The following is a 14,488-nucleotide window of genomic DNA, read 5'->3' on the forward strand; positions in this document are numbered from 1 at the left end:
TACAAAAAGCTGCATCATTAAATAGAACAATATTATCAAAGTTGCATTTTGGAATAAAGGGCTGCCCTCTTGAACATTACATCCAGATACACTTTTTTCTCTGTATGTCACACCACTGAAACCTTCTGTAGAATTTAAGTTTGGTTCATCTTAGATAACACAGGCTTTTGCCCTAAAAGATGTGTGCTGTGTATTATCACTCCCTATTCTGTGACTGCTGTGCTGGCTATATAAATCTGTTGGTTTTTTTCTTTAATCCTTTTAACTATACTACAGCTTCCAGTTGGCACAGTAATTTACCATCACCACCATTTTTCAGGCAGTGTATTACAGCATTATCCTCATTAAGGAGAGGAGGATGGGACTGACTTCAGACTCCATTAGGGCTGCTTCTCGACTTGTGATGCTGCACAGTATCACAAAACGCTCACATCACTTCAGTGCTCTTTCACAGGCTTTGAACTGGTCTAGAAGTCTGTTTACTTTTTCCAAATGAAATTACCAGATATGTTTCTAACACTGTTCTCACACCTGGCTGCAGAAGAACAGACACAAAAATCCCTGTCCTCAGGAGCTTGCAGTGTAGACTGGACTGACTTTAAGACGACATTAATTTCCACCAAGATGAACAAGAGGAATGTGGGAGTAAACAATTCTTAAATACTGCCATTGTGGAAGCATTCTCTTTCAGATGGCAGATAGGACATATTGCTCCCCATATTTCTTGTTTATTGCCAGATTTTACCTGTTTGCCTTTCTAATTTATATTTCCATGGAAAAGAAGTTTTGATTTTGCCTAAATTTGTTTTTACCATCTGAAAAAGTCATTTTTAAAAACTTTTTCAAGAGGTAGCTAATATACAGAAACTTCTGGAACCTACATATTTTGATGGATTTTTACTTTTTTGCTTATTCAGTAGTTAGAATTTCTGTTTTTATACCAAAGTCTGGTGCACAAATAGAGCAATATATTAGACACAGAAGGAACTCCTATACATAGGAATTAGTCTCTTTCTCATTTCTGTATATATACATGCATACATACATATAAACATACATTTGGATTATTAACAGACAATCTGTTACTAAAAATCAATGACATTTTGTGCTGGCATCACTGGGAGAAGAGTTGATTGGCCCTTAAAAGTTTGTTTGCTCATTATGTGACATAACCTAACTGCAAAGAGCTAAATTTGCAAGGTAAAATGTACTCATTCTGCTGTGTAAGTACTATTAAGGTTTTTATCCCGTCTTTCAGAACAGTATATGACATGGCACTTCTTCATGAAACATTTCTCTTTTTTTAGTCCATTCAATGCATATTAATTCAGGCCAGTACGACCACAGTCATGATCCAGTACCATATACCTACAAGTTTGTAATATTCCAGTCTGATTTAGCCTGATAATGCCTCTTTTGAACCAAGAAAATTATCAATTTTGTCTCAGAAGGTTTTTCTAATCTTGACTATGAGAAAAGATTGTTCTGTTAATCAGAAAATAAAGTATAACGGGAATGAAAAAAAATGTACCTTCATGTTCTTGTGAGTACTGAAAGTTTCTAAGATAATGAAATAGATAAAAATTCCTCATGGCACTATAATTTCTTTATATAGCTTTTTTATTGTTGTTGAAGTTCATACTTTTTATCTTTTCTTATAGAAGCAGATAGTGCTTCATTCTGAACCACTTAAATAAATGCACTGTAGTACCAGCTTTGTTGGAGGAGTGACTGCTGCTAACAACAGCTTTTCCAAAACTTTGTAGGATCCAAAACACACCTGACAAGATGTATTTGCTTGCAAAATTATGAAGACATTTGTCCCTGTGCCACACACACAAATGACCTGTTTTCCAACTCCAGGGAATGACTGAAAAGGTTTAGCAAGTTACCAGAACATACGCATCTCTGGAGGACTGTAGCCAGTCAGTAGGAATCACTGGACACATGGATGTAGGTAGAAATTATGCAGGATGAATCTGAGCTTTCGTCTCTCTGATCCCACATTCTTGCCAAATTTCAGGCACAACTTTATGTACAGAACCATTCCAAATGTTCTTCTGCTTGAGCCTCTAAGCCGCCTCTCCAGCATTGCCTGATGTCTCCTACAACAGATCTCTATTCCCCCATTTTCACTTTAATCCCAGCGTCTTAATTTCAGGACATGAAGGACATGCAGGACAGCCCCACTGTCCTGTCTCACCCCAGCACTTTCAGACTCATTTCAGTCTATCATTTCTTCTCTTCTAAGCTAATATATTTTTGCTTTTTATTCCTCTTCTAAAATGGCTGGCTGTCTTTGGCCTTCTGAACACATTCCCCTTCAGACTGCAAAGAAGCACAAAAGGCTAAAATTTTTCTTCCCTTTTGCTGCAACTACCTAATTGTTCCTTTGCTTTTTAATCTCTTGCTGTATGTGCTGAAACGTCTTTTCTTTATTTTCAAGGTTCTGCATAAACCTGCCCTCTTAATATCTTATTGTCATTCTTTGCATTTACTGTACTTCTCCTTCTCAGTAATCTTCCTGCTTCACCTTTTCTGCCATATTCTGTGCCTTCTTTCATGCTGAGCCATATGCATGAACCAGCTGCCAGTCCCAGGTCCTCAAAACCCTATCTTCATCAAATCTACTTGTTCCTGAAATCTCTTTTAACTTATTTCCAGTAACCTTCCCAACCTCCTCTCACCAAGCTACTGCTCCTTACATAACCGTCCTTTATGTAAATTAGAAAATAAATTCCTCTCTCTCCAATATACAAATACCGAAGATTTATAAGTGCCACACAGCCTTATGGATGAATTAACTTCTAATAATTTAAGAGCTCTGGTTCCAACGGGAATTGGGGCTACATACATCCGAGAGCAGTAGCAAAGAACTATGAATATAGTAAAGGAAGCATAAAATGAATACAGAGCAAAGTTTAGAAAAAGGTTGAAGTTAACAAACATTCCTAAAAAGAAAACCAGAAGTTAGGCTCACATCTAATCAGCTTCAACAACAATTTTTGTCTTAGAGGCAAGCCGTAAACCAACGGCAAACTATGAATGAGCCCTGTAACAGCATGATTAAATTAAGCATCTGGATAACAACAATCTCCTTTTTCTCCTTAGCATGGCCAAAGTTCACATATTTTTCCTCCCCTCCTAGTGCTCTGGATGTCTTTGGTGGAGATTTGCTAAATTTCATCTATGCTTGTTGACCAATAAAGCCACAACTGCAAAACTTTCCTAAGGAGGAAATTTATAATATGGGAAAGTAACTTTGAAGTTGAACATGTGACATAGTATTAAGCATGTTTTCCTTAGCATAATTACATCGCACCAAAATTGTCACCAGTTCAAAAAACACACCCTAAACCTGCTGTGCTCTGAAGGCTGAAAAAACTGAGTCACTATACAATTCTGAAGGCAGCTACACAGGAATATGGCAGAGGGTAGATTAATGGTGATGCCATATGAAAATCATATCAGTTATCTAAATAAATATAAACACTATTAAAACATACGTCAGCACGTTTTGCCTATTTTACTACATCTTACACTGTGTAAAATGTAGTTCTGTAGCAACATCAGTACAGTTACATGAACACTGCCTTCTGCACACTAGCTAAAGCCTGAGCCTCAGCCCAAACTCACCTTGCACCAGAAATGGGCTTTAGATGAGCATGAAGACTACTTGCAGTCAGAGAAGAAACTCAGCCCGTGTTGCCCTTAAGTTCAGTCCCACCTACATGCGTTGACAAGATGGTAAGCCTATTACCCAAGACTGTTCAAAGAGTTCACCACAAACCCTAAAAAAACTTCTGGAAGCATCATGTAGCCAGCATCAGGCAATTAAATTGCCTGGGCTCCTTCCTAGAGGCACATTATGCAAAATGCTGCAAAATAATACAGAAGTTTCAGACAACAGAACTGTAGCTTCCTCCAGTACTGCAGTTTTTCACTGACTTACACTATTTCCCCATTTGTAAACAATAAAATAAAGCCTGAGTATTTGCTTGTGAGGATGGTGCTATAAGGATTAGTTAATATTTACACACAGGTTTGAAAAGGAAAGCATCTAATGTTAAAATGACGTACAGTTCTAAGTTTAACACGATCAAACCTGGGAGAAACATTACCACCAACTCTCATTAGAAATTTAGTAGTTGCAGGATGTTTAGCATTGCTTCTTGCAACAGTATGTAGTTCAGATCAATATTAATATTTGAAATGTTCCAATTAGGTTTCAATTTAATTCCAATAATCATATACTTATTTAAATATGTTTTATGTGCAAATATGGTAGAAAGTTTACTGTGTACCACCTTATCCCATTCTTATTCCAGTGAGTACAGTTGGATTCACCTTCCACTTACTCCTCACTCACTCTGCCTATAATCTGGTTCTCCAAGAATTTTAGTTCTGTGGGACAGGTTGCCAGTAAGAGAGAAGCAGCAGAAACGTGCACAAATGATGATACTGAAAAAATCTTAGGATTATTTCAAGTCTTTTAGTCTCAGCACTGACATGTCATAAATGGGATGGATATCTAAGTACTTTTTAGTTGACTATACATTGAACTGGTAAATTTTGCAGCAGAAATTGAGGATTAGTAGCTGGATATATGGTTTACGGCATTCAGTTTGTTGCCATACACTGTTGGACACATCTTTTGAATGAGGTTTTAATCAACTCAAAAGACAATATGGCAACTGGCAGCCTTTTTCTTTATTGAAGCAGTCACAGCATTTTCATCACTGTTCCCGTCTTGTGAAAGCAAGAGTTAAACGAAGGCCCCTGAAATTTACATTGCTAACAAGTAAAGGATTGAAGAAAGCGATTACAAGCATATTTCTGTAAAATAAATAATCTACAAGGAGTGCTTTTTCTTCTTAAAAGCAATCTAAAAATGTATAAATCCTACAGTAGGGAGATCAAAAGATATTTTAACAACTTCCGATATTTACAAACAATACAAAAACTGCACATGCCATCAAATGATGCAAAATTCTTCTTAAAAATTAAAAGCTTCATTCCTACTAAGAACCAAAATTAATGGTTTTCTTTACAATTGGAAAACCGTTAAATGCTTTTATTATCTGTAAAATATACAATAAAAACAAACCTCACTAAGTTATTATGGTTAAAAAGGAAAAGAAATACTGCAGGCAAATCAAAAAGGAAAATAACTGCAACTTATTCTTTGGTAACCAAAAGTTAGCAAGTATCTGATATTTCAAGTGATGAAAAGCAATAATCTTTCCATTTTGAGAAATGGAAGAAAGACTTCTGGAAAAACATAACTCCCAAGTTTCAATTTTGAAAGATAGGCTCCACCTACAGCTCTGTAGTGCAAGTTCTCAAAGTCAAATTTTGTTTTTCAATTCAGAAACCTAACCCTTCTGAAATCTGGCTGTATATTGCTTAAGTCCTCTCCCACTTTTCTGCTGTTGGCTTACATCCTCTGTACACATCCAGTTGTTCCAGTTCTCTAAGGGAATACACTATTCAAGGAAGCAATTCACTTGGAAATTAATGTTTCACCAAGCGTGCATGTGTGGCTGCATAGCAGCTAGTACTGTGTTATAAATCTGTGCTCCCTTTTCCATGTTAACTAAGTATTTCATTTTCCCTCAGGAAAAAAAATAGCACCATCGACCAATTCATAACCTGGTAACCTATTTGCATTAGCAGGATGTACTTCATCTAACATGGGTGCATACCCTAGTAAGAAGCCACACAACCCCAGTGCCAAACCTACTACCTTCTCACAGGCGAGTGTGCCTCATCCTACCTCTCTGTGCTTAATGAATGCACCACGTTGCACCAATACAATGCTTCTGAAGCAAGTGTCCAGCTTGTGCCACAGAAGCCTTCCCATTCCTTTTTCAGGTTTATCCCTAAGTTTTGCTCGCACAATTGCAGTCTCAAGAAAAAGAAAAACATCACACCCCTACAGGCTCTGAGAAAACTTCCCCCCAAGAGGACTTCTAAGGCTTTACACAAAAATTTCAACTGTTATTTTCTTTAAGCCACAGACCACTCATTCAAAGCAAGTCCTCCCCACCCCAACCATGCAGAACTATCATTGCTTCAGCATTTAAATACACACATGCAGTTCATGGAATAAATGCTCAGCAAAGTAAACTTGTCCTGGTCTGGGCTTTCTTCTGGGATCTAGTCCTCTGTCATTTTCTAGACTAATACCCAATGCCTTTTGTCACTGCCTCTTAACTTTCTTCAGCTGAAGGGCTTAGATACTTCCCTGAAGTACCTGGTTGAATCATTAAGTCTACATGGGTTGGATCCAAGGTCTCCTTGCAGCCAGGCTCCTCAGCATATGGAAAGTCATTCGTGTCCATTTCATCACTGTTAAACACATCGAGCTGCCTCTCTTGCTGCTCTTCCAAAGTCCTTTGGATCCTGCCCTCTGACTGTTCCACCACTTCCCCATCTCCTTCACTAATCACAGTCATGGGGCTGCTCTGGATGCGATTGCGAACGTTGTACTTGCTACTGGCAGCTGAGGGGGGCGTTCGTGATCGGCCGTACCTAGTGCCGGAGAAGGACATGCTCCTTGGCATCAGGCCCTCGCTCTTGGCCCACTCCTCCTGGGCCCGTTTGCTCTTGCTGGGTGAGCAACTGGCAGGGCTGTCAGAAAGGTCAGGGGCAGCGTCTGTCTTTGTCCGGTGGAACCGTGGATCTGTGTTCTTCAACATCTCTGCCGCTGACATGCGGGAACTGGTGTCACCACGGCTCCCTTTTTTCAGCAGCAGGGCTTTGAAGTTGTCGTTGCTGGTGCTGCTTTTGCGAACGCTTCTCTGAATAGATCCTGCTTGTTTGAGGGTAGCTAAGGTTGGGGAAGCACCAGTAGGCGTTACGGGGGGTGATGGAGAATGGTTGCGGGTACGATCGTCTTCAGAATCTTTACGGCCAAGGACTTTCCTTTTGGATCTGAGTTTAAAAAACAAAAGCATAGACAAGACAAAACAAAGAATGAAAATTTTGTCTCCCCTAATTCATCTCAACTTAGAAGGATGACAATGAACTAAGCAAAGAAGAGAAGGAAAAAGGGAAAAGTAATCTGAATCTAAAGTACAAGTAAGAACACCACCAAAACTGTGTAGGAATTAATGCAAGTAATGGAGGTATGTTAAGCTCATTATTCTTTTTCTGCAAATCTGGAACAATGAAACTGCTATAACTGGCAACATTGATGCCCAAAGCAGTCTGAACATATTTAGCAAATTAGGTTTTATAGAGTCATTATCCAACTGAGCCAAAGATTAATGCATTAAAAAGTAATTTTAATGCCATTTGTCTGTTACTTTGCAGATTTGATTAAAAATATGGCAACTAGTACGTTGCATTTTTTGTTTTTTTTTTTTTCTTTTTGTACTGTTTCATTCCAAGCCCTTGATGCTCTTTGGAGAATTAGAAATGTAGCTTAGTGCGTTTGCCTTTAGAAATCAATATTGCAATGCACTACTTCGAAAGTTAAGATTGAGTAAAGTGAGCCAGATGCAACCATTCTAGATTAAATAGTTCAAAAAGGAAAAGAAAAAAAAAGAACATGAAGTGAGTACTGAAAATTGAGTTTTCTAGCTTCTAATAAGATGCCCAGTCAAAATTCACTGTTCTGCTGGTGCTCTATCATCGTAGCTCTTTGACTGAATGAAGGAGAGACCACCTTCCTGACTTGCAACATTAAAGTTATCTTTCCAAACAAAAGGGCTGAGTGGTTTTTAAATTTAAATATAAAGTGCAGTGATAACAAAAATGAAATTAAGAAATAATGACGGGACTGGGAATATGTGGAAACTGGACTTTTGTTGCCCCATTTTTACATCATCTTAAAGAAAGGGATGCATAACATGCCTGTTATTTGTAGCAAAGTTGCTTTGTTTCTTTGAGGAATACTTCCCAATGTGATCTTTAGCTGTATTTTCCTGAAGGGTTTGAGATTTTGCCATGGCAAACTTAAATGTCTTTATGCATTGCAGCCTACCAAGAAAAAAAAAAAGCAGAACAAAGTAGCAGGATTCATCAGCTAAGTGGGTGTCAGCAACAGGCATTGCCATAAACTCTGCCAAGACTCAAGAGTAATCTTGCCTCTCTTTAGTTGGTAATTTCATGCATATACAACTTATGATACCCCCACAGGCAACCGTAACAGCTGTTATTTTCAGCTGTTGCTGCCTCCACCTTCCTTGCTGAAAGAAGAATACAATACTGACATCCATTCAACAGAAGGATGAATGGACAACAGAAGACAGCATAAGGATAAAACGATGACTTCAGTATTGGCAAACATAAGAACCCTGTCTAGATTTAACTGCATGTCACTATTGTACACGGCAAGTGAATTTGATGCTTAAATGCTCTGTGTGTCTGTGTGAAAGCACGCGTGTGCATTAGTTATAGGGAGGATTCCCTTCAATAGGATTTTGGCTGCCTTTGGGCATCTTTGAACACTCCAATGCTGGGGTTGTACCACTGCCAAAAACCAAAGGAAACTCTAAAGAAACATAAAGCAAACTGCAATTTCAAAGATCTGCAGAGGAAGACGAGTAATCCTGGTTTGAAGTAACTCAGTAACACTGTGAACATAGTGCAGAACAGTCAGTCAGAACTAAAATATTCTGGAGAATTTTGCTGCTAGCATCTATCCAACTCTTCTCAGCAAGTATAAGTCATAGTGGAGACTTAAAATTAAGCCAAATTTAGGTTTGGTGGCTTTGCCGAAACAGGGAGAGGATACTTACTCAAACGTATCTGTGACCTAAACTTAGACTGACCTTCTCATTATTCTCCTGCCCTTAACAAACATACCACTAAATTTCTTTCTTATTCGAAAGCACAGATTCAAGAATGCCAATCACTGAAATAATGCCTTTTAAAAATAGTGGCAACAAACAAAGCCTTTTTTTTTATTAGTTAACAACCAAGGAAGATGGCAGTTCAAGTCTAAAGCCAACAAAAACAAGGTCTTAATGACAAACAATTTATCTATGTCACATCCAGCTCCATTGTTCACTTCCCCATAAACTTATCAATTCCATGTATGTGCATACACACAGAGATCCACTCTCTATCTGCATACATAATGGAAAATGTTTACTGGCCATAATATTTCATTCTGCAGATTCATCTCACTCCTAGTGAGTGCATTGCATATTAAGAATGTAAAAGATCATTTTTAGAACAGCTCTTACTGGCAAAGTCCTAAGGGATAACACTAAGTTATGAAAAGTCAGTATTATATAGTATATATTTGTGAAGCTTTTTTAACACTTGAAATAGAATTGTTTCAAAAAGATAGCATTTGCATCCTAAGTGCAGCCTCCCAATTCCCTGCCTTGTTCTTACACAAGATTTCCCGTCCCTCAGTACCCCTGATGTAGAAGTCAGGCACATATGCACAAACTGATTAAATACCTAGATGAATAAATAAGATACCACTAGACATTTTTCAAGGCCAGTTAAGAGAAGGCCGATGTAAATTTTGAAGTAAATGACAGAGCCACAAGATGGCACCACAACTACATCACTACTAGTCTAAATGCAAGCTCAGACAGTGGTAATGGTCTGTACTGTTGGTGTGTACTGTTTAAATGGTGCATGTTTCATTTTGTGGTTTTTAAGCTTTTTGGGGAAAACCTACAGTGAACAGCATGAAAATCTAGTTGCCTATTTGGGGTGATTTTGTTTTTAAGGGAAATGAATAATGACATTAATAATAGAGCCAGTATTACACATTTCATTCATGAACCAGTTTGACACAAGACACCCGACCTCAGACTGGATTATGGCAAACTATAATCCAGCGTTTGCCATATGTTTTGCCATATGACTGACATGTCGTGTTACTTGCCAGTTTCAGCCACGCTTGCCATGAAGCATTAGCGTTGAGCCTCTGTCCCAAACTGCACCATATAAGCAGCGAAGAGAATAAAAGAGATGGGGAGGAACGGGAATGAAAACAAAAATACACAGAGAAAGCAACAGTAGAGTTAATATGGCAGACTGAGAACAGTACAATAAATACTAAATGTAATTTTATATTTTAAGTGGCAGGATTTTTATAATACAGTCTACACTGATTTAACCAGGTAGCTTTTAGTTAAGAATAGGTTAAACATATCTGTAAAATAGTAAAACACAAGTTCTTTTGCTTATCTTTTTCATATATAGCCTTAGTACAAAGTCAATAAATGGGTGTTTTCAGTTAAAGCAACAACTGTTATTACTGAGTGTTTTAGGAAAACAATGTTAATTAAATTTTGAAAGAATTAACTGACTGGACAGTACAGGAAGGCAATTTCCACAGTACCTGTGAATGGCTGCAAAAAGATCCTCAGTAGTCCGTGGTCTTGCTGGTGTTGCCACCCCGTCCGTCTCTTCCCCATAACTATGACTGGGAAGGAATGAACTATTTGCTGTATCCAATTCAAACACCTCGGCTAGGCATAAAGAATAAATAAGACAATCCATCATGGGAACCCCAAAAGCCATATAATCTTGAAACCAGCCCTCATTGCTTCTAAGGCAAAACATCCAATAGATTTAGTGAGTATAATGTTGTCAATTATTGTGATTTCAGATCACACTTGCTTAGGAAACTGCAGTACATGAAATGCCTATATTTGTTCACACATATGCAGAGTACAATACTGAAGGGTATTTTTATGGTTTCTTTTAAAATGTAAAATTAAAATTTACAAAGCTAACCATGTCTTCATAGCATATTTTAATCCTAGCAAAGTTAAATAAGGCATTATTTTTATTTCCTAGCATCATTTTGTTATTTCTGCAGTAATAAGAAGTCAGAAAGAAATTAAAAGAAACCATATAAAGTATTAATCTGATCCTGCAACTTTCCTTAGGCTTTACAGTTTAAATTATCACAACCATTTTTTTCTCTACAGAAGACCTGAATGCTGCAACTGCTACTTTCATTCCCCACCTTCTTTAAAATAGCTATTGCTACACCTGAAGAAGAGTCAAAGATGACAGACTCACCACTTTCGTTCTCCTGAGATAGGTGCCCGTCAGTGTTACTGCTGCTGTCTTGGCTGCTGCCTGAACTGCTTCCTTCATCAAAAGTGGGCTGCTCCTCCTGCCTGGGAGCTTCTTGAACTGGTGATGCAGCAGGCTGTACCATAAAGGCATTAGCTTCCACAGTTTCAGAGAAGGTGAATCCAGCAGCTCCTCCCTCAGGAACCAGGCTGCCAGAGTCCATCTCGCTAGAACTGAGTCCATCTGTAAGACAGTTTCTCACCTCCTCGCAGTGTGCAAGCACAGCGTCTCTCTTAGTTGGACTTGATGTGCTTCTGACAGTATCACTCATATCAGCTATTTTCTCCACTGTAAGATCTAACTGTGGAGGTGGTACAACAAGGAACAGTTTGGGTTTCTTTGAAATAGGAGGGGGTTTCTTGTTTGGCAATATGACTTGAGTCTTGTCTGGAGATGCCGTTGACCCCTGAAGTGACATGCTGATACAGCCAGAATGGAAGTCTTCACTCTGCACTGAAGACTCTGGTGCATCTCCAGTAGCTGTTCCCAGTAAATCAGCATCAAAAGATTTGTTTAGACCTACTGTACTTGCAGATTTTTGATCACTGTCAAGCTCAGGTACATTGTCAGAGAGAATCAGAAAAGAACTCTGAGCCAGTGTTTGAACTGAGTTTTTAAATGAGGCTCCATGAGTTTTCATCTCCTCTTCACCTAAGCTGTTACTCAGTCTTAGCGAGAAAGATGGCTTTAGGTAAGGCTGTGGTGATGAACTTACAGCACTCTTTTCCTGAGATGTGGTTTCAGAAGCAGATTCAGGTGATAGTTCACCTTCTGTCGCTTTTTTCACAGATCTCAGCTGCACCATTTGCAATGCTTTGGTAGTTACTAAGGGCATCACAGGCCTTGATGGATCTTGCTTATTGAATGGCTGTTTCACTGGACTATAGCAAGAATCTTCCTGGTTACATTTCTTAAAAGAATACTGTGAGTATTTTGTTACATCTTTTGTCAGTTTGGGATCAAGAGGTGGTGCTGGCGGTGGGACAACTAAGGGAAAAGTAGGAAGAGGAGGAACAGGGGAGAAGAATGAACTGATGGAGGTTTCTTGTGGAAAACACGGGACACTGTGGGCATAGGAAGAATTTACATCAACTTCTGGTGGAGGAGGGGGGAATGTGGGAGAGGCTGGCAATGGTGACAGATCCATGACTTCTGCTGGAGGAGGGGGAGGAAGAGGAGAGAGATCAGGGCAATGTGGAGGAGATGTTGGAAGGGGAGGTGGTGGAGGAGGTGCACCAGAATCCAGAGGAGAGCTCAAGGGGGGGTCCAATTTCTTCACACTCACGCTCCCTTCAGTAGATGTATTTGAAGAAAGAGAAGTGGAAGATGAAGAAATGGAGACTGAAGACAGAAGAGACGATTTCCTTTCAGGCACTTTAGGTTTCAGCTTGGATTTCCCATTTCCTGATGATGAAGACTTTAACAATACAGGCACTGGAGTAAGCGCAGTGGGTGTATTGGACTGGCTGGAGTACCCACTCGATGGCGATGTAACTCGGTGAGATTTCTCTGGAGAAACATTCTTTGGTTTGGCCAGTCCACTGGGCACTTGTGGCACAGAAGCCCTTAAGCCATCACTGAAGTGGCTGATGCTGTAATCGCTGAGAGCAGATGACGTACTGGCTGAATGAGTCACTGAGGATTTTACCTGGTCATCTGCCACTGCAGCATAGTCGCTGTAGTAACCCCACTGGTCAGCATACTCTGACTTGATGCTGCTTGTTTCACTCTGAGAGGGTGTGACCGTGCAGATGGAATACAGGTTTGGAGCAGTGGTGGACATCATGCTGCTACTTGCACTGACAGAGCTTTGGCTGCGGGAGCGCAACACCCAGGGATCCTCATAATCACTGCAGGGGCTCTGGGAAGGGGAGCTGCCATTTTTGCACTTGAGATTCAACTGCAGAGAATGCTGGAGGGTAGCAATGAGGGTTTCATCAAGTACCTGTCCATTGGACTGGGCTTTTTTCTTGGGTACCCTTCTAAGTGAGTCTGTTCTGGATGGTGGCAAAGGTGGCTTCTTTGCCTTTTTTAGAGAGATATTTCTTGCAAGAGATTTGTCAGCTTGGCCTGACTGGTCTTCCTGATGTTTTTTCTCTTTTCCATCAAAAAGATTAATCGCACTGTCCCTGGGGTTCCCAAAACCATTAGTACTATTGCATGGCTTGTCTGACTTCAGTCCAGAGTCTATATGCATGGAAGTGTAATAACCATCATGATCCACTGAATAGAGAGAAGTAGAATCTTCTTTGACTGAAGCCCTTTCCATGCTGCTGCTGCTCATGTTGCTCACAGGAGTGGCACAGCCTGGTGTGGCACAAGCCATCTTGTGTGAAGGAGTCTCATTGTTTTCCACAGATTTGTACAGCCAATGCTCTGTGCTGTTCACCGTTGCTTGTGTTCGCTCCCCTGAATAGCTAGATTCACTCCTACCATCACTGTCCTGGGACTGGCTCGGTAAAGCAAGATTGTTCCTACAGCTGTAGCTCACACTCTGAGATCCAGTCTCCACATTTCCAGGAGTGCTGAGGGAGACAGCAGAGTCACCAAGAGAAAGCATTATGACAGTATTAGATGGGATGGTATCTGAAGTCTGTGAGTGACGCGTGGAGCTACTCTCGCTCCAGTTACCACTTGAAGAATGATGATCTTCTTTCCCACTTATTGCATTGCTGGCAACAGGATTGTCTTTTGGCTTCGGGTAGGCAGCAGAGTTGGTAATTTTACTATCCAATGATCCAACACTCTGAGCAGTGTGAATAACAATAACTTCTGAGGAGGATGACAGTGTTGCATTGGGTATGATGCTTGTTGAGTAGGTGGTATGAGGAGAGACCACACACGCCAGGTTTGTAGACTTTTCACTCTCATAACTTCTCACCTCCTGAGACTTTGGCCTCGAGAGGGTCCCTGGAGTGGGATTATTCCTCAGATGCACGACACCATCATCCACTTGCAATTTACTTATCTTTTGTGGCAAAGTGCCAGCGATGTCTTCTGTCTGCCTAGAGATGCTCTGTGTCTGTTCTAGGGACTGCAGAGATACTCTCACACCAGCTCGAGGCAAGCTGTGAAAACCTATGTCACTATTTTGGTGAGAGGCAAACATAACTGCAGCAGAATCACTCATCACTGACATATTTCCAGATGAACTGGAGAACTGAGACATCTGGGCAGCAATACCTTGTCCCTTCTGTGCTCGTATTCTTCTCATTGAAGGGGGCACAACTTTCATGTCCTCAGTCTGGCAGCTGGTGTCCTTGGTTTCAGACCGCTGCATAGCGGAGCGATAGCTGTCTAGTCTCCCTAGCGTGGAACAGTGATCAGGGACATACATCGAACGTCCACGGAAATCACTTTGGCCAGTGCCAACTGCTGCAGTCAAAATAAAATAATTATTCCTTGAAACACAAATTCACATTTATCT

The 14,488-nt window shown here is 40.1% G+C and overlaps 1 protein-coding gene across 11 annotated transcripts in view; it reads right to left on the reverse strand.

The window, feature by feature from the left end:
- Positions 1-4,690: 4,690 nt before the first annotated feature.
- The window catches only part of NHSL1 (NHS like 1), a 187,003-nt gene continuing 177,205 nt past the window's right edge, over positions 4,691-14,488 (reverse strand). For 7 of the 11 annotated variants that reach the window (XM_064509050.1, XM_064509048.1, XM_026119888.2 and 4 more), the window contains 3 exons: positions 11,005-14,436; positions 10,316-10,445; positions 4,691-6,936 (listed from right to left, as the gene is read on the reverse strand). In XM_064509050.1, the coding sequence (XP_064365120.1) occupies positions 6,213-6,936; positions 10,316-10,445; positions 11,005-14,436 (4,286 nt within the window). In that variant the 3' untranslated portion in view covers positions 4,691-6,212. Of the gene's footprint in view, positions 6,937-7,860; positions 7,987-9,856; positions 9,909-10,315; positions 10,446-11,004; positions 14,437-14,488 lie in introns of all 11 variants that reach the window. The other 4 variants (XM_064509051.1, XM_064509049.1, XR_010388384.1 and 1 more) reach the window with 3 other exon arrangements.

This window comes from Dromaius novaehollandiae, chromosome 3 (assembly GCF_036370855.1).
Source record: "Dromaius novaehollandiae isolate bDroNov1 chromosome 3, bDroNov1.hap1, whole genome shotgun sequence".
NCBI classification, from domain to species: Eukaryota; Metazoa; Chordata; class Aves; order Casuariiformes; family Dromaiidae; genus Dromaius; species Dromaius novaehollandiae.